This window comes from Calidris pugnax, unplaced genomic scaffold (genome assembly GCF_001431845.1).
Source record: "Calidris pugnax isolate Ruff unplaced genomic scaffold, ASM143184v1 scaffold28, whole genome shotgun sequence".
Lineage (NCBI taxonomy): Eukaryota > Metazoa > Chordata > Aves > Charadriiformes > Scolopacidae > Calidris > Calidris pugnax.
Genome location: NW_015090842.1, coordinates 4,526,720 through 4,550,173, shown reverse-complemented (window position 1 = coordinate 4,550,173; position 23,454 = coordinate 4,526,720). Strand labels below are relative to the sequence as shown.

General features: G+C 38.9%; 1 protein-coding gene across 2 annotated transcripts in view; it reads right to left on the bottom strand.

Annotated features, from left to right (window-relative positions):
• Positions 1-23,454, bottom strand: part of WWOX (WW domain containing oxidoreductase) — a 531,878-nt gene that overhangs the window by 277,381 nt on the left and 231,043 nt on the right. Inside the window, exon 9 of one of the 2 annotated variants that reach the window (XM_014942444.1) lies at positions 7,592-7,692. The exons of the other annotated variant lie outside the window; for it this stretch is intronic. Within the exon in view, the coding sequence (XP_014797930.1) occupies positions 7,642-7,692 (51 nt within the window). The 3' untranslated portion in view covers positions 7,592-7,641. Of the gene's footprint in view, positions 1-7,591; positions 7,693-23,454 lie in introns of those variants that run through there. 2 annotated transcript variants of the gene reach the window in all.

Sequence of the window (23,454 nt, the reverse complement as noted above, 5' to 3'; positions counted from 1 at the left end):
CAAGGAGTACGGGGGAGTGCCACCAGCAGCACAGCAGGCACTCACACTCAAAGCAGGCCTGACATTCCATGTCCCCATCCCAAAAAACAGCTTTCTAATCAATTCCATCCACTGGAGATGTCAGCAAGGGAAACAAGGTTATGTGGCAGCAGCTACCAGATTTTACCTATCTATATAAATACATTTATACGTGTTGGAAATAAGGTTAGGGGAGTGACCTTGAGGTAGGGACTTTAAGGCTAGTAACCCTCACGTAACTTCAACTTCACTGCAAACGGGAGGAAAAGCAGAGAGTGAAACAGATGCATCTACTATAAACATCCACAGGAAAGAATTAAACCTGTTCTGGGCTTTAACCCAGCCCCTGTCTGTGAACTGGGAATGCTTTTGTGGCGCGCTGCCTCCCAGAGCAGACGAGCTTCTTAATAACTGGATGTGAGGAGAACTGAAGCAAAACTTTTCTCTTTACTATAAAATCTCTCTTTTCAGTCCCTCAGCTCCCCACGAAGCAGCACAACAATGCTGCTATTAGGTAAGCAAGGGACAGCGTGGATGCAAATCCCCACTGAATTCCCCTGCCTGCTCCTGAGTCAGCGCTGGGCCTTCCAGCCCCGACCTTGCCAATCAGCACGGCTGGTTTTCCCCATTTCCCAGTGGCACAGGGCTCATCTTCTCTCGGAAGAAATCAACCCCAGTATGTGGCACCTCTCCAAATTAGCACCACAAACCAGGGTGGGTTTGAGAGTCTAATTAGCATTACTGGGAGAGCGTCCATTTTTCGATAACCTCCACAGTATTCAGACAAAGCAAATTAAAGCTTGTGGCCCTATAAAGTAGAGGGTCCTTTTGTGAGGTGGACAGTGAGATGTGCACCCCCACCAGTGCTCCTTGCCAGTTTGGGTTAGTGGAATTGGGGCATGAACTGAGGATCTGTCAGCAAATAGATGCTAATACACCAGTGAAAGGTCATCAAAGCAGCCTGACTTTGAGCATCCCATGGAGGTACCGAAGTCTCTCATTCCCCCAGTATCCTTTGTCCCTACCCCGTTTACCTAATAGATGATCCCCACAACTCACATTGGCAGCCCTTTGTAGTGTAATGAACACTGTGTGGTCTGATGAATGCAACCACTGCACAGAAAACGTCAGTTCTTTCATTAAGAAAACCTTCCCAAGTTCATTGTATTGAACCAGCGCTCCGGCTATTAGGCTGATACATGACACGGTCAATTCCAGTTACACTTTAAGTGACTATTCATGGTTGGTGAATTCAATTTTTAAAGCTAATTTATATATGTTTAGATATTTACATGAATACACATTTCTACCAACTTATCCTAATATGCCTTTTTCTGAGCTTTCTGTTTTTACAGTAATCAGGAGGGAGAAGGAGGGGGTCGTGTTTCCCAGCAGATCCTGAAAATGCACAGCTGATGGAAAAGACACTGAGAACCACATCAGCAGCTGAGAATATACTTGCATAGAACTCTGAATTACTTGTAGGTAAAATAAATTGCAGCATACGCACTTATTAATGTTAAATAAAATATCTGCACAAATTTCTTGCAAAAATTACTATTATTATTGCACATTTATTTCTGAGGACCCATTTCCTGATATTAGCCAATATAGTACCCCTTTGTATATAGTACTACAATCAGTGGCATGTAAACTTTTAAATAGGTAATTTAAAAAGTTAAGCTATTGCTGCTACTGAACAGAAAGCATCAGTTCTTTCATTAAGAAAACCTTCCCAAGTTCATCGTATTGAACCAGGACTCCAGCTATTAAGCCGTGCGATGACACAGTCAATGCCTGCTATAGTATCAATTCAATTTAAACATCTTTTTGTTATCACTAGCCTTTCTGTGCTTTCTTTCAACTGACTTTCTTTATTGATAATTATTAGAGGACGATCGGTTCCAAAATATAGGCATATTTTCATTATATGTATTCTCTACAGCCCACAGGAGTAACAGTATTTCTGTACAGATCATGCTCAAGTCTTTGAAGCATTTACAGATCATGACACAGTTCTTTAGAAATAAAAAATAAATAAGGTCTCTAATTGCATCATTTGGACACTGAACAAGAGGAATTTAGCTTTCCATCCACGTATTCAAAAAGAACAAGCTATTTACTTATTTTGAAATATATTACAAAAATGTTTCCATCAATGTGGCTTTGTTTTAAATGAAAGTATCAAGTCTAATTTTCTACAACAACAACAACAACAAAAAAATTATATCTTGACTTTACCAGGCTTAAGATATATTACAAAAATGTTTCCATCAATGTGGATTTGTTTTAAATGAAACTATCAAGTCTGATTTTCTACAACAACAACAACAAAAATTATTATATCTTGACTTTACAAGGCTTAACATGCTTGTGGACTAAAGCTCTGCTGTTTGGGAAATAAGAAGAACTTTCTTAATACTGCATTTCATAAGAGAAATCACAATTAGGGGATGCAGGGACTTTGTGGCTTGATATACTTTGCAAGCGGAGAAGGGGGATGCCCTTCAAAGTTAGAGGGTAATCATTATTGACCTTGTGCATTCAAGACAGCATAGCGGGTTTCTATATAAAGAAACTTACAGAGAGGTCATTGAAAGCACTAGTGAAGAGACATAAAAAAAGGAGATGGAGCGTCAGTTCCACAGAATACAGCTTCAGTTAAGCAGGTTAAAAATTTAACTATAAACACATTGGGGAAGCGAAGACAAAAACAAAAGAACGTTTTCTTTGTAAAGTGCCATGCAAATTTATGGTTGTGCATTAAATGCTCATTATCAGTTAAGTAGCCTTTACAATGTAATTATTAACTTTTATAGTTTCTGTAAAGTTTTTTTTCTCTCCCTCACCCAGCACGAGCGCTCTGCGGTTCCTCAACAAAGGGCCTGTGCTCAGGGCTGGCTCTGGGCTGCAGGGACCCGGCTCTGCTCTTCCCTCCTTTCCTCATTCCCAGGGACTCTGTTAATCTCTCTTTGTTTGAATTTACCTGTCTGCAAAATAGGTACAATAAAACCACCAGACATCTCCCCAGGGTTATATGACACTTAGTTTGGCACTTCAAAAAGCACACTTAGTAGAGCATTTTGAAATCATTGAATGAAAAGCATTATGTAAGGAAAAATAAATTACTTTAGTATGATGAAGTTGTTTGGAAACTGTTCAGTTAAAATGCTCGGGTTAGGAATATTAAAACACCTGGGATACACAGTGGGTAGCTTTAATATGCTTTTTTCTTTCAAACAAAATTTTAAAATAAGCTGTAACACAGAAAAGGTCCTATTCATGTGTACTTTTTACTCCTATTTAATTAAATCACAGTCAGTACTATTATACAGCCTTCACATATTTTCTATTTTCCTCTCTAGATAAAGAATAGAGAAATTGAAAGAGAAATAGAAAGGAAAAGACTGAAATCTTACTTTTTAAATTTCATAAACAGACAAGACACAAACCTGCCGACCTTTCTGTGACTTTTGCCATTTCTCTTCTACCTAGAGCCTGCCCATGGCTGTATAAATTTGGGCTGGGTGGCCAAACCCCCTCTTTTCTATTGGGACTTTCAGCTCAAGAGCACCAGGCTACCGTGCAGCTGGGAAAGTGCCACCTCAATACACCAAAAACCTCCACCAGAAGAGTCAATCTTTCTTATTAATAGATGCCCACAGTGTCCTAGAAACAATTCACTCGCACGGCTGTCCTGCCCCTTAAACTTCCCCTCCCCTGTCAGCCGATAGCATCCAGTTTCCCCAAATATGTTTCATTTTCAAGAGATAGATTTATTACCGCCCCGTTATCACATTCATACCCTTCCTGAAAAGATAAAAATAAGAAAGACCTTACAAGAAGATGTTGTAGCAATAGCTAAATCATAAATGTTTGATAAGGAATGGCTAAATCCAGACAAATAACTGTTCAATCCCACTTTGTATTAGGCAGATAAAGTCATACAGGAAATCAATGTGATCTATTGAAATGAAAAAAAGTCCAGCTTAGGGACTATACGGTATTATAGAATATGTGACATTATAAATGGGCTGCTTCCATAAGTGCTATACAATGAGAAGTTGCATAGTTTTTATTTATTTTTGTGTTTATGAATGTAAAAGCAGGATGTGAAAGTCACTATTTGTCAACAGGGCAAATGTGGGCAGCAGTGAAGTAGGTGAGTATTTATAACCTTTTTTATTTTCCCACTCTTGAAGGGAATACATAATCCTCTCTAGGGATAAAAGGATCTTCAGTCACCCACTAGCCCAGGGCTCCTTTTTAGCACAGGCTGACAGATGTGCTAAAATTATAAGTGAAGTGTTGTGATGTTGACTCCTAAAGCAGCGATCATTAAGGTTGAAATTAGTATCCCCTCCCAGCCATTCAAATGTTAAAAAGTTCTGACACCAGGCGTAATTGGACAACTTTACCTAGTGGGGATAGCATTCCATTTTATCCCCCTGACTTCTTTCTGCCTTTTTCATCCCTGCTCCAATTTAAATGAAGCAAAACAACTTTTCATACATCTTTCACTTACACAAAACAAAACAAAAATCTGCTTATGCAGAAAGACATCTCAAAAGCAGACATATGAGCTCACAACTACACATACAAGTAATATTGTTTAAGGCGATACTATTTCAGCTGACAACAGTATTTTAAATAAGATGCAGTTAAAAAAAAAGACTGAAGGAAAATATAAACAGATGTCCTAATATGTATTAGCATCTGCTGAAAGAAACCTCATTTGAGAATGTAAAATACACTTTTCTGGCTACATGTACTAATTAGTTACATGCAGCATTAACACACTTTAATCTTCTGAAATAAAAGTTTCACATGTACTGTACTCACATATACCTGGATATAACTCCAGCAAGTATAGCAGCTGCTATAAATGGCAGTAAGTGCTAAAAGATATAAGCAATCCACACAATTAGATTTCAGGTCATTTAGATCAGTGTGAACTAAAAAACATGTTAATGTGCTCTACACGCTGCCACTTCCTCCAATATTGCTGAGTTTGACACATTAACTAATGGACCAGCACCTGATAAATACTGGCTGTGTGCGGAGGAATGAAGTCTCAGATTGTCTCTACTGACTCAGACCAAGATTTTAGCAATGACACAAAACCAGCAGTGCTGCTGTACTATTGCAATATTCTTGTGCTGTGTGTTGAAAGACAAATGAAGTATATAATTTAACACAGTTTTCTGATAGATTTTCCTTCTTTATTTTATAAGAAAAACGTTTAAAAAGTAGCTCAAGGCCCACATTGTAATGTAAAATACGGGAAACCTGAGTGGGAAACCTAACCAATGTTTTTAAATGTTTGGTGATGTTTAACACTTTGCTGTTGAGTTAGATTCAGTTTATAAAGGCTGACGAGTATTTCTGGCATGAACAAAGGACATGTTAACGCTGTGGTGCTCTCCCAGCTTTATACTGTGCCTCGAGTCACCAGCATCACCAGCCTCACCAAATATTTCATCTTTCAGCCAAACTGTGCCCATTGCTTCCTCTACACTGGGCTCCTGCCCAGGGCTACCACACATCTCCTCCAAACTACCCTGGTCTCCTGCAGAGACACCTAAACCTCTGTTAGGCTGCCTCACTCTGCCTCCTCTCCACTCTGTCACTCATGTGTCAGGCTCCTAAAGACTTACTGGGCTGATGCTCAAATCTTGCTCTAATTAAGGCAGGAGACAAGCTAATGTGCACAACCAAGTTCTGCTTTGGCACCGCACTGCAGCTGGGGTAGAGAATGCTGAACTGATTGAGGATTTTGAGTTAATGATTCATTCTCAAGGCAATCAGCAGTCCCTTCTGTCCCTCATCAGCTCTCCTGCCACTCAGAACATCGTCTCCAGCACGGCACTACCAGCTGACCCAGCTTCCAAACTGGTTTCTCCCACTTCCAAGGCCACTCAGGACTATTAGTTGGGGAGCCTCAGACAGTCTGCACAGACGCTGTGCAAAGAACAGGGATAGAATTCCTGCATTTTGGTTTAGAAGATATTCTTGCCTGTTTCTTTCATCTTGAAATTAAATTTTTTGACTTGTACTTGCTGCGATCGATCTCTCTAAGGATGTGGCTGGTGAAGTTCCCTTCTACAACCTCTTTCAGTGTTACCCATCAGTCCTCTGGACTTGCACAACCACCAGCTCACCAGAATTTACTGCTCATCCATGCTCAGATTCTTATTCTCTATCTGTTTCTGTCTGGTTCATCGCTAATTCTTTCTTTTAACTGTAAGACTTTTACCCTACACACCCACATGCAGGCCCTGCACTCATTATGCTGAGCATCTTTGGTAGAAAACTTACTTTTTCACAACAAATTCATCCTTTCTTCCTCTAATACTGTAGTCTGTCTATATAGAAATCTTCAGTTTAATCCAGTTTATCCCGATTGACGATCAAATGTCAACGCTCACCCTAGATCAACTTCAAGATAGTTGTTTTCATTGATGACTTCCTAAATTTTCAAACAAGCATTTTCATGCTTTCTTTTATTCTCCTTACAGATCTGCCCACAAGCATTTGCAATATTATCTCATTATCTTTCTTCATAATCCACATTAAAATTCTCCTTTTTCTTTGGTATCTAATCTTTTCTTTGGCATCAAAAAAAATCATGCCTAAAACAGGGCCTACCATATTGATTAATATTATCTCATTATATGCTTGTTCTTTTTATCTATCTCTATCCCTGACTTTTGATTAACACTTAAATTTTAAGCAATATGGACTTGGAACAATCTTTTTGGTTTATTTTGCATATTTATTAATATGGCTGGGTCCTCATCTGGCACTAAGTATCCAGGCACTGCACTAAGGATAAGTATCATCAGCTTGTTGTTCTTTGTTGATATATCTTTTTGGTTTATTTTGCATATTTATTAATATGGCTGGGTCCTCATCTGGCACTAACTATCCAGGCACTGCACTAAGGATAAGTATCATCAGCTTGTTGTTCTTCTTTGTTGATACATAACCATGTAAACTGGATTTTGTTTTCTGGGCAGGGCTGCCAGGGATGACTCTTCTTCTTCAAGAGACTTCTGCTGCCTGAAGAAGAAACCCAGGCACTTTTAGGAATCATTTTCAAACTAGGATGTAGCCTTCTGGTCTTTTAATGGAAATTAAGGATGGGAAAATTTTTGGAGTAACAAGAATAATGGTTTGGAAATTGGAATCACTTTGTGTTATTTTGTCAGATAAACAGCATACACATAAATTTTTTTCGTAAACAACTGTAAGAAAGTAAAAGGAAAATGAATTGCCAATTCTGCTTGTATGTGTATCAACAAGGACACCGGAGCATAATACACCAAAGTGAGAGTCAGTCTCCACGTAAGAGACGGAACGAGAAACACAAACTCAGACAAATCTACCAGATGAGAGGGTTCAAATGCCAGAAAACCCCATTTAAGAACGGCAGCACCAGTATCCTTCTCCCAAATCTTCATGAGTTGGAAGAATTAAATTACCTAGTCTGATGCCAGCAGTCGGATTAAATTTTAATACATTGCCATGCACTAATTCTATTATTAGGGAATGAAAGGGGAACAGAACATGCAAACACATTACCATGACTGTATAAACTGTCTATTTGGAATAGGAATTACTTTAAGGACATCTGAAGCTCTGTTTTTCTTGCACAAAACCTGGGGTGTGAACCTGAAAAATTAGCAAAAGGGCAAGAAAAGCTTGAAAACAAGCTGATTATGACAGTCCTACCAAGAAGAAAGTGAAAATGCAAATGAAATAGACATTTTCTAAATATAGTTTAATTTATAAATAAGACTTCACATCACAGATTTGTTTATCCTCATTTGGTGATAATTGTTCACAGCAGAATATATCAGAAAATTCTATAATAGGAACCACAGCCAGGAAATGTTAAATAATTAATCACCCTCCCAGCCACTTGCATTTCTGTTGATATAAATGACCGTATAATTCCAAACCCAATTATCACTACTTAGCCATTCCATTTTGTAGTTAAAATCCCACAAAATTAAAGTGCATCAATTGTTAATGGTAATAGACCAGACAAGGGATTAAAGATTATTTTAATGTTTATTTCCTGTCAGGAGGTTTTTTTGGCAGGAAGCACTATAGACAAAAGGCTACATTAAGATGAGATTCATACAATGTATTTAAATCTACTAACTTCTAAAAACCTTATGGTATAATTACTTGTTTAATCTACTTGTTCCCTGAAGATACCAATGGGGGTTTATCAAGCCAACTTCATTATATCTGCTTCGTAGAAATCAAAATATTCCCTTTAACTTTGCAAAAAGCAGTCAAGCTTACCATAAACATCATTTTAACAACAACAGACCTGAAAAAGGAATGGACTATACTAAAATATAAGGGCAACCAGATTACCATTGGGTCTTTTTTGTGTCATATTGTGTGTGGTTTATCCCCTGTTACTACTGGCACTATGGATTTACATACAAGATTCGGTTCTTGTAAACACACTTAAAGCAATCACTTTAATAGCAATGAAACTTCATTTATTACAGAACTTCTTTTCACCTGCCACGAAATGGTGACTTTTCTCCACTTTTCAGAAAATTATTTATGCAAATGCATTATATAGAGAAATCTTTTCTCCACTTTTCAGAAAATTATTTATGCTAATGCATTATATAGAGAAATCTCTTAGTTTACAGAGTACTTTGTTGTCTTCAAATGCTTTTTTTTATCATACGGCATTGCCAACAAAACTGATAAAAGTACTTTTTTGCATTAACTAGTACTCTGTAGAACCGGGTGTGAGGGCTTAGGGATTTGGGGAGGAACTCTTACAGTTTGCTGTTTCCATAGGCAGCAAGAAAAGGCTGAATTTTATGTGCTTCAAAAGGTTATTCATCTGCATGAAGTTATAGACATGCATCCGTATCCTGGGTCTTTTGTGATGAAACCATCAGATTTAGAGCTGGCAATAACTGTGGCAGTTATTTTAGGCTCACACTCACATTACACAATCTCATTCCATTCTAGTCTCTTTTCTGTATAAGCAGGACTCTACATACGGACTAAATATAAAAGCCAAGGGGGAAATATTTGTGTTCTTTTCTACATGGATTCCTTTCCTTGCCCACTCAGCAATACTGGCCAATTCTTCAAAACCTCAGGACAATTTACAGCGTAGGATCATTATAGTACTCCCTATCCATAGTTGTTTTTTTTTCTGCAGGAAGCCCTTGCCCTGCATATACCCAACGAAATAACACACTAAATCACGACACAAATAGCACGGTACATAATCCCTCCGCATCATAGCAAGGCCAAATATTGTTTCTTGACACAAATAGCACGGTACATAATCCCTCCGCATCATAGCAAGGCCAGATATTGTTTCTTTGTCTGTTTCAAACATTTCGTTAGGAGCATGTTTGCTGTTTGCCTGGAGTCGCCTTCCATCCCTCCTCCTCTCTCTCCGCTTTAGAGGAGAGACAGAGCCAGGACAGGTCTGTGGCAGTCCCAGGGAAGGGATTTCCAGCCTAAGAGATTGCTCAGGAGGGCAGAAGTTCCTCTCTAAAACCAGGATTTCCCAGCAACAGTATCACTAATTTGTCAACAATGAGTTTATTAAATGCCCGGTGGTGTTAGTAACTCAAATGTCATCGGATGCACGTATTGAGAAAGAAGCTTTTAAGTGAGACAGAGTGAAGAGCTGCTCCTCCCAGAGCCCCAGCTGTTAGGGGATATCACATCGCTGATCCACGTTTGGCATAAACTGGGGGGAAGAAAAGGAAAGGAAAGCAAAGCCCCACACCAAAGTTCAGAGTCCATATCTCTTCTGAGATTTGTGAGAGCAAGTAGACATGGTACAGAAACCCATTCCATAACCTTTCACCAAAATAAAATTTACTGTGAATAAGGCCCTAAAACTCTATGCTCAGCTCTGATTTAAACCTCTGAAACCCAGCCTCCCAAGAACACTTCCATTCTAATAAATACCTCACCGTGACATGATATGCTAATTACTTGGGTCCTAGGGGAAGCTTAAACAACTTAGCCATGAGCAAGCTCTACCACAACACTCGCTCAAGTGGCCAGGACAGGATCTGGCCTAAAGTAAATATTCTTAGTTTGCAAGTTTAAGATGTTATTTTGGTTTGAAACATGTCAGCCATCCCAGATTCTCTTCCCCAAACACTACGGCTGTGGCAAAGAGCAAAGCAGGTTCAGTTTTCAAGACTGATAATTTCTCTTTAATTTTCTACAGTATTCAAGATTTTACCAATGAGAAGTATTAATCTAACTCGTGGAAACGAGACTTCCTTCAAAACTCTAACGTTCTGTATCTTTTATTTGTGAATTGTGCCATTAATAATGGCCTCAGCAGCAAGCAGAGAAAACGTGTGAAATATATGCCCTCTTTATAGATTTCCTGTTTCTGCAATTCCCCTTGAAAAATGGCACTGCCCTGCCATCTGAAGTTTTCAGTTTGTTTAACTCCAAGCAAAAGACAATTAAACAACTTAGAGTATATGGTCATGAGACTCTAATTGCTCACTGGTGCTACTTGTTGTGTCAGCTGCCACCACCAGCAGCAGTGGTTTAGCTTTCCCAGCCCGGCAAACCTGCCGGAGGTACCGACCACGGCAATGGCCTCACGCTGAGAAGAAAATATTTCGTGAGCAAAAAAAATGTCCACAGCATTCTTGAGGTGCTGAGTTAGCAGAGAGTAAAATGAAGGGACTCCACGCTGGACAAGCACCTAGAAGTACAAGGTGGCTTTTAATCATCTTTTTTTAGACGCCAACAAATTAATATTGCATTATCTTTTTTATTATCTCACATCGTTTCTTAGAATTCTCCCATTTTCTATAAACATTTTAAAAATTCCTGTAAGCAAATTTATATCCTGAGTCTATACCTCTTAGGTTAGCCTCTGCAATTCTGCAATATAGAAGTTTTCTATAAGAAATGATGTATCAGCTTTTTAATAGGAAGCTATAAACACTTGAAGAATGGATGGTTTAGGTGAACGACTAAGATAAATCGAGCCTTTCAAGTGCTCTTTTGGGTAGAAATCATTCCCAAACCAGACTGACCAAAAGGAGTTCCCATCTGAGAGATGTTCACTGCAGTTGTATTTGTTCTCACAAAGACATTCTCAGAGTTGGCCCTATTTTGACATTTCTAGACAAGTGACTTGTAGATCACAGACCAATATCTGCTCTATCATTACTGATATCCTCTACTATAGGCTGAAATAAGAAAAAATAACTTAAAGCACCAATACATGTTGAAAACATTGGATTTCTCAGTCTAGCACACTCTCAGGACTACCTGTTATCCACATCAAAGACAAAAAAGCACATCATTAACGTTGTTCTCTGTAATGGCAATGCAAGGGAATTCATATTAATGGTTGCTTAAGAGTAATCACAGTAGAGTCTGGGCATTAAAATGAGGAATATTAATTTTCCAGAACATAAAAGCATAAATAACACCTACATCTCTATGCAAAGCTGACGCAAATCAATTGTCTAAATGCAATTTAGTTCAAGATTCTTGGTATACCAACACAGAGCCAGAACCCTATGTGATCAACAAGATGAACAGGAAAACTGTATCTCTTAAGACCACATGTCATTGTCTAGTGATTCTTTTGGTTGTTTTGGTATGCAGGAAAATATTAGGTTTTTTAATGAATGCAAAAACAGAACAGAAAGCATATGCAAAATGATAATATAATACCTGGACTACAGAGCTTAAGAGTAAAAGAATAATGAAATAAATTAAAAGGGAGGGAATAAAGCCATTTAATATGATGATGACATTTGACATTCTAATCTTACTAATATCTGTACTGGAGATTAAAGCAACTTTTCACTTTCAGTTTAACAAATATTTTTTCATGGATTTCTGATTAGTTCCCTTGGTTATTTATTTGACAATACAAATAAATGTATATAAGCTCACAATCACTACCAACGTCTATGCTGTGAAATGTGACCCTCTAAAACGCCAGAGCAAATTTCTCAACGTATTGTCTCTCTCTGACCTCCAGATCAAGTTTGCTCAGTGTCTGACTAAAAGAATGGTCTTTGGTTTTGTTTCTGCTTTTCTAAATAACTGCTAGCTCTACAAATTCATTATGGAGCTAGAATAAAATCCAATCCATTTTTCCATGGCTATGTTGGCTTAGCATCACCAGAGGAAATAACCGCAATTTAGTTACTAAGGTGACCGGTTACAACAGTGGTTCCACACAGGACTAAGATACAGCAAGATAAAAGCTGCCGGTTTTATGTGGTAATCCTTCTGCCTAGAAGTGTCTGTTGAGAGACAGCATGCAGGAAAGAGCAGGAAGTAACATAATTTATTCAGTAAGAATACTATGGGGCACAAGCGCTGAAAAAAGGCTTACACATACCCCTCCTGCCTAGTTTTCCATTGAGCTAAAATGTATCCGTGAATATTAAATATTTATTCCATTTTTCATAGTCTTGCCTTTTCCCCCTTCTCATATTTATTTACTTAATTTCTTGATAAACATTTAGAATTTACTTTTGCTGAATAAATAAATTAAAAGATGAGGAATCTCTAAACAGGCAAAAGGCTCTGGGAGTTTTGCTACTGGCAAAAGGAGAAATTGCTGCTCGTGAATGTAATGAGCCAACTACCAATGTGGAAATCTGGCAGAAATCCTGCACTTCAGAATCATGGGACATATGACTTTATTTTAGTGTGTACCAGGTTTTCTTACAAAGTTGACTCTGCAGAGATTTTTTTTCAGTTGGTTTTAGTTCTTCTGTCTCCACGCCTCACTCCAACTGCCACAAATTCATCAGTAATAACCAGCTGACATCTTCCCCACCTCTTTTATCAAAGTCACTGAAGTTTTCAAATATACCAGATTGTCAAGTACATATACATCATCAGACAAACTAATTCCTGGGCATAATCCTATCTAAAGCATGAAGTAAATTCATCTGAGTAAGTTCAGCTCAGTGTGTTCTACCCAATGGAGTAGGTAGTAAAATTTTCTTTCATCCCGGAAGACTTTATTTTATAACTCTTTCACCTGGGATTCCAGGAAATGTTAAGATGTTAACTATCTGACAGAGTTCAAATCAGTGCCAAGTAGTTTATTATAGCACAGGTTTTATTCCCCGATTTCAGGGGACACGGACTTCTGATGAAAAAGGCGGAATAATTCTTGCCTCAGTGTGTAAAATCAAGATCAATTTAGTAACTCACTCCTCTAATATCGTATGTGCAAAGAAATAATTTAGACTCCTAGTTAATTTGAGTATTGAACTGAAATTCTGCAGCTGCTTTCTGCCAGTCCTGAAAACAGAAATTAATTTCAATGACCAAGTCGAATGGAGTGCTGCTCTGTCAGGTAATTAGTCATCGTCTTTTGCTACTCAGGGTCTATCACTGTGCTAATCCATACATAAACCCCAGTATTCCCCTAGTCACTCACAATTTAAAGAGCTCTTTAACTACCTATTTCTCCCATTCAGTCCTACCCCAGATATCAGCTGCAAAATGAGCATTCTTTCATGTTTAGCTTTCTTCCTACTATTTACTGCCAGCAGAATTAATGCAACTGATTTACATTTTCTTTTTTCTGTTTGATCAAGTCTGCTGTTGATTAAGTAGAGCTTAAGGGAAAAAATTATACTCCTGCAGCTTTCCTACTTGACTTGCCAGTTTATTAATGAAAGAAGCAAGGATATTGATGGCCCAGAAACTACAAGTGCAGCAATTAAAGGGTATGTCCTTCCAAGCTTCTAATTAAAAAAGAGTTCTTTTGTATTAAAAGATATAGTTTAGTGTCATATTTATATCTAATTCTCACTTTTGCTGTTTTGCTTTTTTTCTTTGTTTATTCTTTTTAAACAGAAATCTACTGGGAAAACTTAGATCAGGCAGAATAAAGAAACTTTCCCTGACAATCATTTCTGGAAGCTTTGTTCCCAAACAACAGTCGTAATGATAAAACAATAAAAACAACCTTGCCCCCCCAAATCCTTACAATAATGAAATAGCCACTGATAAATACCACTCTGAGGGCAACTCTGTGTTATTTTTTTTCTTGTGTACATTAGTGGAGTTTGTCCAACAAGAAAACTGAAGATTTTTGGTATAAGTCCTTTTGGACACATAAAGATAACTAGGCCCTTCCCTCCTCCTAATATTTTCTTACTTAGTATCTAAATTCTAGATTCATTTTTTCATGGACTTCCGATGACCAATCTCTTAAAGTTTCTTTCTGTTTCTTGCATAGTTTGATTTTTGCAACTCCTCCTTCAGAAACACCTGAAGCCAAACACACTGCCAATACTTTATTAGTCTGCTGAGTCAATCCCTTGCTCATTAATGACGTACCTTCGACATCAGAACTTGTTGTGGTTTGTAGTTCACTAACAGATGAATAAGTGACTCCTGCTGCTGTCTAGGGCTTTGGTTCTGTGGTGTGCAATCCAGAAGTCTAAAATGGTCTGGCTTAGTGAAACTTTGCGTGGCTGCAGAGACTGACTCTTCAGGACCTGTGGAGTAATTGCTGTGGGCTCAGCACAAAGACCAACCTCCCTGCCCCACGCTCAAACCATCCTGCACCCAACTCAAAGCATATCTCCATCTGCACAGTGAGTGCCTCTCCCAGATTTCTGCACAGCAGCATACTCCTCTCGTTACCAGATGTTTAGAAATCCTTGGGAAATTATATTAAAAAAATAGGTACAATACCAAAGTTATAATCGAGCATCTCAAACAAGTAACGGCAGGTATTTAACACACTGAAAATGTTCCCTGCACTGGTGTTTAAGAGAAAAAGAGAAGTAAAGCATCTTCCTTCTCCCGGCCTCCGTCCCTCATAGCAGACACTGGTGAGAACTGCTGTGATCAGATTAGGGAGGTAATCTCATGTATTATCGGATTCCCAGCCGGCAGAGATAGCTATGTATTTAAGGACTGTAAGCTTTTCTTGAAAGAGGTACTAAAGTGAATCACAAAATTTCCCAGAGCTCCCAGCTGGACAAAACAGCAGTAAACAAGTGTGATTCTTCCTCGGGGCTAACAGCGTTAGGGATGTTGCTCTCAGTCATCCACAACGGGGCTGTCCACATTCCTCTCCGAGCCATCCAGAGAGGCCTCCTCCTGTTCACCCACTAGCCCCAAAAACCCTTTTCGGGGGTGGGAGTTCTTCTAAGGGACTTTTTGTGACAGAAATTTCTCAATCACTTCCAGTTTTAAGGTGACTTCATAGAAACTGTGACCCTCACAAGTACCACTTGAAAAACACAGCAGCTTTAATCTTTTTCAAGGGAACGGGAAAGAGCTCTTATCTCTCCTCTGACCCTTTTTCCCCTCTAGCCTTACACTCCTGGCACCATTGAAAAGTCAGAACCATTAAGTTGGTGTCAAGTGGCTGCGCTATTCATATTCTATTATAGTCAATGACAATTAACAGTGCCATTCAGAAAAAGCCAGGTACTGTATTACACAATTGAAAAATTGATCTTATCTGAGGCTCAAAAATCAGCAATGTTCAGCCCTCAACTCACAGGCAAAAAAGAAGGAAAAAAAAAGAGGGGGAAGTACTGCCTGACCTCAGGACCACAGAGCAAACAGCCACATGCGAGGCTCAGAAACAGCTTGAAAAAGGCCAAATCTCTGTATGAATATAGGCTCTGATTTTTATCATCAAGCAAAAAGACATTAGGAAGAAGAGTACAAATTTATCTGAATGCCTGATGATCTCCTTCAAAGTCGTTATTGCTGGCGAAATGCAACATCTTAGCATTGCTGACACATCAGAAAACCTTGCGTGTGTCAATCCCCAGCTCTTCGCCGCACACGCCCGCAGGCGAGTGCCCCTGCACCTACAGCATCATCTTCATTCCTAGTGCCAGCACCCAACGTCTATTTCCATGATGTTTTTCCTAGAAACGAGCGCAGACACATCTTACTTCTAATGAATTACTGAATGGATCCAAAAGGAGAGGATTAACAAAGAACTCTCTACTTTGGAAACTGAGACTGTTTTCCTGCGCCAGTGAATCTCAGCATTAACTACAAACCGGTACAATAGTTGATTACAGTTTAGTCTATCTGCCTGAAACCACAGGGGGAATTTTAGATAGCAAAACTCAATTAGCTAGCTTAAATTTAACTAAAGCACCTGAGCTAAAACCTTTCCACACAAAGGATGCATTGTGGAATCAGGAACAGCTCCAGCCCACCGTCATTCTTGTGATTTTTATACCTCGTCTCAGAGGGATCCTCCGTGCCACGTGCCCGAGGACACTGGCTTTTAGCAGAATCCAAAACCAGAGCAAGTCTTACTGAATCAGTTAACGATTACGTCATTTATATTCCCCAGTCAAGCACCGAGTAACCCACACAAGTACTACTTAACCTGGCGAGTTCACATCCTGGAGTGGATCTCAAGATTTGTAGAATCACTACTTCAGTTCAAGTACGTAACTGAAATACTTAGCAATTAGGTGGGGAAAAAAACCCAAAACAAGAAGTATTCTTCCATTTCAAATGCTGAGTCCTAAAAACTCGATGATTGCACAGACTGAGGGGAGGAATGTGCCATTACATGCAATTCTGCTTCAGATTGCTGCTTTCCAGGCCAGAGGCAGTGAAGTCCTTCCTGGACCTGGACCTCTCTAAGACATCCTGGGCCTCTGTGATGAATTGAGGTGTCTTTGGTTTTCCCCTCCCTTCACTCCAGGTATAAGGTGTGTGTACAAAATACCAAAGAGCAAAGCTTTACACACCTCACCCTGGAGATCCACGGTCAAACCCATTCCAGTAGGAAAGTGACAGTCCCAAATCCACCTTTGGTCACTTGGAAGAGAACAGCTTATATTCTCCCACATGTTTCACCCGATGCCAAGTTTTCCTGGGGAATCAGGAACAGACCGAGCACAGAAATCATCTTTGTTCATCGTTTTACTTCACAGAATACAGTAAGAAACCATCAGCTGGCTTCAGTTCTCTGGGAAAAAGTCTCAGATTGTTGCCTTAATGAAAAACATAGAATAGGCGCAAAGCCACTACAGTTATACTTAAAAATCAATACTCCCTATTGGTCTTATAATTTGTGTACCAAATATCTGCTTTAAAATGTGCACAAGTCTCAAAATAAAAGCTAGGAGGTTTATATCTCAAGCTTTTAAATGTTTTCTACAGTTTTAATATTTGCAAAACAATGCCAAATGTTATATAGGATTCTCTGCTTGGCAGTGAGAGTCTATTCTATTTTTTATTTTTTTTATTGAGAGGTAGAATAGAATTCCCAAACTGCTCCAGTGCAATTAAAACGACTTTTATTCATACAGTTACCTCTCCGTCCACCCTAAGCATTCCATGGTACTAATCCTTTTAGGCCTTGATCCAGCAAAGCACTTTACCGTGTCTTAGTCTTAAAATTACAAGTCTCCCCACTGATTTCAATACAGTTCTATTAGGGATGAACTTGGCCTACTGTAGCAAAAATAATGTTAAAAATACAGTTTAAAAAACAAGCAAGGAAATTGAAAGCCTCCGAGACTTCAATATTTCTCAGTTTTAAAGTAAGGCATTACTAGTGTGCATTTGAGTACAGTCCAATAGTGGGCTATTTTTGTCCAGTTGGGCCAATTCAGGTAAGGAGCCTATTTGTATTAGAGATGCATTGATTTCAGATCTAGATGGTTTCAATAAGCTTCTTACACCCAAATGTTACAAGGACAGGGACATAAAAACGTCAATTACATAAATAAATCTGTAAGTATTGATAAATGCCCCAAATTAAATAAACCCACTTCACTCTAAGAGGCTTTGCAGCTGATACAGTTGTAAAACAATAAGAAAACCATCATAATTTGCATGTTTATAGCTACATTCATCAATAGCTCAAATATTTATCACAAACACCAACCCACTGCAGGCAGGAAGTGTATGAAGCTACAGCCCTGCTTTGGCTGTAAAGACACTGAACCACGGCTGGACATTTGGCTACAACCAAAGATTCTCAAATGGGTTTAACTACTCATTGTCTTTGGCTACTTCTTTCTGCCTTGTTTTTGCTGGTGCCAGAATTTATATGAGCACGCAATGAACTGGATCAGGAAACTAATCTGGCTGAAATATAAACTATGGAAAAGTGCTGACTTTAATGAAGAGGGCAGCTCAGGGAAGCAGGAGCCCGAGACTGCTTAAGACAGCATTGCCCCAAAATAAACATACATCAAACCGCACATCCCAAGGCTGGGAGCAGCAGCCAGAAGCAGAACCAGGGATGTCACCAATTTATCCACGTAAGCCACGGGGGTGTACTGGGAGGAAAGCCACAAAATGGATGGGGAACGTTTCTTGAGAGGCTTTGGAGCATAACTTCTGATTGCTGAGGAGGGACACCAAAATGGAATTTGCCAAGGATGGCTAAATACCCCAAGAAACAGAACTCAACATGGAAGCGTTTTCCAGTGGCTTCCAGATTGTTCCTCCAGCCTTACCAGCCAACCTCCAACCTCCCAACAATATTTTTAAGTACCCCCATTTAAAGCAGGGCACACGAGAGAGGCTGAATACATCAGGTAAATAAATTCCTGTGGACATTGTGAAGGGAATAATGCCCTTCTATTTGGTTTATCCCGTACTGCAATAAATGTGTTGGTTTTTTTTTTCAGCCAAGGTGCTGCAGTAACCCAAATGATAGTCATATTACACTTATAAAAGACAACTTTAAGAAAGATCTCACTGCAATAAAAGTGAGGCTTTTTTTCCCTTGGCATCCCCGCTTGCCATAGAAATGAGTGAGTTGCTGAATTTCTGCCAAGTATAGATGGTTCAGCATGCTATTAGATTAGTCTGTTTATACAGAAACAGCCAAAAATAGGAAACACACAGAAGCTATTAAAGATATTGTCCTGTGAGGGAAATATTTGAATGGTTTTGTTACTGCAACTGGGAAATAAGATATGAGTCAGTATTAATGTGATAAAGAAGTTAATGTGTTCTAAAGCAAACAGTTAGTTTCTTCAGCTTGTCTCTGAGTTGACAATAAAATAAATGTACAGACAATTATGTAGGGTTGGATGAGCCTGCAAGTAAGTGTATCCAGCTTAAAGCTCAGCGCTGCCAGTGGGTTAGAATTGAAACTCCGTTATCAAGTAATGATATGCTAACCCCAGGTAGTCTTCAGAGAAAATGGATGATTCAAAACGCCATGCATCACTGAGCTGGTGGAAGAATGGTCAATAGTGTTTAAGCTATTTGAACTGGTCAGAGAGAAAAGTTCCTTTCCCTTGACCATTTTGCACTGGATTTGCTAAATTCTTTTCACTTTTGACATAGTCTAATGAAAAATAAACCCACTTATTTTATTTTATTTTTAATTAGGGCAGTGGCAATATTTCATAGTGGATTTTACTGGCTTTTTAAAGAGCCGTCACAGAGAAATTTGCCTGTCCCACGTGTGACACTGAGCATTCATTCCTAAACACACCCATACACAATCCCAATGCCCTGACCTCTTTCTCCCTCTCTCTTCCACGTATTAACTAATTCAAACCCAACTAATTCTTAAATTGCTGCAATGCCTTAAAAATTCTAATATAAAGCAAAGGAATGGGCTACTATATGGTACACATATTTTATATAGAGAGAAATAAACGGTGTATATATTTTTTCTGTAGTAACCCACTTCTACAAACCCAAAGACCACATATACCATTCCTTAAGGGCCAACACATTTGACCAGTGAAGAAGAACCAGTCCAAAGCTAAATGACTCTCCCGCTGAGAAATGCCCCTCTGCAGCAGCTTCTTTTTTATGGGGAGAGTGCCCTGGGCCAAGCCACGGCTCCTCCCTGAGCTCAGCTCACTTACTAGGACACCAGAAGAGAAGCAGCATCTTAAAGTACACACAGAAACTTATATGAGCGAATGAAGAATAAAATTTTTCAAGTACACAAAGGAGCCTCATGAATTCCACACCGGTGGCTCGTTTCCAGAGGGATTTGCAAACTGGCCTCAAGTCGTTCTGCCCGTGTCGGGTCTAGACAAAGCTGAGGCACAGCATTTGGGAGAGGAAGCAGCTGCAGAAATTCAGTCAAGGTACCGCAGGTAAAGACGTTCCCATTGCAGAGACAAAAACCTGCAGGTGGTCTAATGATCCTGACAGCACAATTTAGGAACTCCACAATAACCACCAGCCAGAGCTTGGAGCCGGGCTTTTCCCTGGCACACATCGACTCGAAACCAAGTCAAGCTGTTACATCAACACGTCTAAAGGCTGCTAGTGATTTTGAGGCCTTAGTTGAAATTTATCTCTGGGATAAGTATATCTTTCAGTTCTACTCCACAGAAACCAGGCTAGTTTATTATTTTTGAGCCTAATTCCTTACTTCAGGCAATGGGAAGCATGACTTACGTGTCCCCTGACACCAATCAGATGAGGACAGTATCATTGCCTTTATGCAGAGGACCCTCCAAAACTGAGGGGATGCAGAGCAGTTTCCTCCCCCAGCCTGTCTCCTTTGTGAGCATGCAGTCCATTTCCAGAACGGGAATCTCTTTAGCTGGAGAATAAATCTGCAACATCCTTTCAGTATCTGCGGCAATGTAATCCCAACCCAAACAGTTTAGAGCATATATTGCTGTTCTAAATATATATTACTATGTGTGTTTAAAGCATATATTGCTATTGTTTAGATAGAACACTGGAGTCTCTACAAACAAACAAATTCAATTTATTACTTGTTTGTAATTGTGCACGAAGCATCTGTATTTCTAAAATGGCATAAACTAACAGCAGAGACCCAGCAGTTACTCTGACACGAAACAACAGACACAGGAAACGTAACGCGCCTTAAAGATGTATTGGAGGCTCAAAAATAGAGAACTTCCTTTTTCAGTAAAGGGACAAAGTAACCCAAAAAGAGAGTAATATGTCTGTGCTTGGAATAGGAAGAAGAAAAAGGAGCTAAGTAAGTTTTACCGGCCGCGTGTCTCAAACCGAATGGGTGTCTTTGAAACAAAAGCACCGCTCTTGCTTCGTTTCATTTTCAAACTGTAACATCTGAACAAGACAACGGAAAAGTTTAATCTCTAAAACATGAATGCTGAAAACAAATGCATTAGAAAATACCAAGCCAAAGCTATGTTGGTGACACAAATGTGAAAAATGGAATCGAAATAAACTGTGCCAGAAATCTATTTCTAAAAATATGTCTTTACAGTAGTGATATTTATAAATTTGACATACTCTAAAATTTAGCTCACTAAAGATTATTTCTATGCAAATATGCATTTCTCAAACCCCATAAGCGTGCGAAAAATCCAAAACACATTTCTTGAAAATCAATTTCTGTGCAGTACAAATGTATCAAGTTAGAGGCAGCACGCTGATAAATATTAAAAAGGTCTACATTGTGCAAAATGAAAACTTATAACAGGACAGAGTAGCACAGAGCAGTATGTAGAGGTTCAGAGAGAACATGAAACAGCCCCACGGTTTCAAAAGGACTCTGTGGTCTGACATTAGTCATTTTGGTTCTGATAAAGGATGTTGTAGAAGGTGCTGCCCACATTATGCAAATCACTAACCACTTAATTTCCTTCCCAAGTGGTAAAGCTCAAGCGTTTTCCCTGAACATACAGTGCTCATTTTCTTGTAACTCTGTGGTTTCCTTTCAATAGCCTGTGAATGCCAGCAAGTAAGGAGATAGCAGTAAGAAACTAAGAGGTTACTCAATGATTCCAAAGGTTATAGGAGCGCTTTTTAGATACAGATCTGAACATAAATTCTAGACATCCACAAAGCATTTTTACTTCTAATAATACCCCATTAGCTGCTTCAATTTCAAAATGCTTGGATAATTCTCTCTCTCTCTCTCTCCCCCTGCCACCTCATACTCCAAGAATTAAATATAGTTCACTCCTGGACTGTTCCTAGCCTGAACTTCTCTTAAAAAGAGATTTTACTCTTCTGAAAACAATGCACTACAAGTTCCATGTTATTTTTACAGAAGCTAATTTTGTGCTGGAAAATATTTCAGGTAGGAACTATTCTGATTTACAGACACAACCCAGTTTAATGATTTGTACAAAAGTCTAGCTTCTTTCCCCTTAAAATGCACTGTTTGCTGCTACAAAAGTATATTTGAAAAAATCTACATAAATCATAAACTAAATAAAATATAGCTAGTACTGAATGACCTTTCTTATTAATAAACAAAACCCAAACCACATCTTAAAATATTGACTAAAATGCAAGAATATATCTTGAAAAAAGAAAACCAGGAAACTGTCATCCTCAAACCTGTTCCTATAATTACTGACATTATCCAAGGCACACAGTTTCTAAGCAGATTCTTGTTACTTGTAACGAGAATACCCTGAACTTTACCAGTGCACAGGACAATAAATGATTTTCTTGACAGAACAGTACCTGACACAAATTCTGAATGTTTCCCCCACAAGTATATTTCAGTTTTAAAAGAGCCCGTTAACACCAGATGGTGTAATGTGAATATTTCTGTCCAAAGCAGCAGGACTTTACAAAGCGTCCCCATGAAGTTGCTCCAAGAGAATATTTCTGTCCAAAGCAGCAGGACTTTATGCAGTGTCCCCATGAAGTTGCTCCAAGCGAAAGACCCTCTTCCCTTCAGAGGCTAAACATGACAACTCACATGTACTGTCTTTCAGTGGTCAATAAGCAATTACTGTTGTTGTTGTTATTATTGTTATTATTGTAAAATTCCTAGCTGAATGTTAACAAGCAAATTCAAAGCGCTATCAAAGGAACGCTCCGTGCAACAACAGCTTATAAAGCACTTTCAAAACCCACTGGTCATAACAAAAAAAAAAAAAAAAACCAAAACCAACAAAAAAGACATTTAAGCCTTCCTCTCCCAGCTGGGTGCTTTTCCAAGGAACGCTCTTCAGCTGTCTGTTTTGTTTTGGTTTTTTTGTTTCTTTTTTTTATGTTTTTGACTGCACAGGGGAAAACATTTTGGGCTTGAAAAAACTGCTAAGAATTTCAGGTAGCAGTGCCACCTCATGCAAATTTAAACTAATATAAAAAAAAAAAAAAAAAAAAAAAAAAAACCCACCACAATCCACTGATCTTTTTTTTCAGTAGTTTCTTTGATACTGAGTGTGTATGGATGTAAGATTAATCACAATATACTGCACCAGGATGGCTAGAAAAAGATGCCCGTTTAATGAAACAATTATATGTTGTAAAGCCAGCAATCTAAATAAATGTATGGCTGTTCCTGTGCGTGTGTGTGTGTGTGTGATGGGGAGAGAGGGAGGGAGGGAGGGAGGGAGGGAGGGAGAGGACAGATCCGCCTGGAAATGCAAACAAGGTAGTAGCAGAGAGCAATATTACAGTGCTGCTATAATTATATGCTACTGACTGTGTACTCCGTCTGAACTTGCTCGTGTGGAGTTT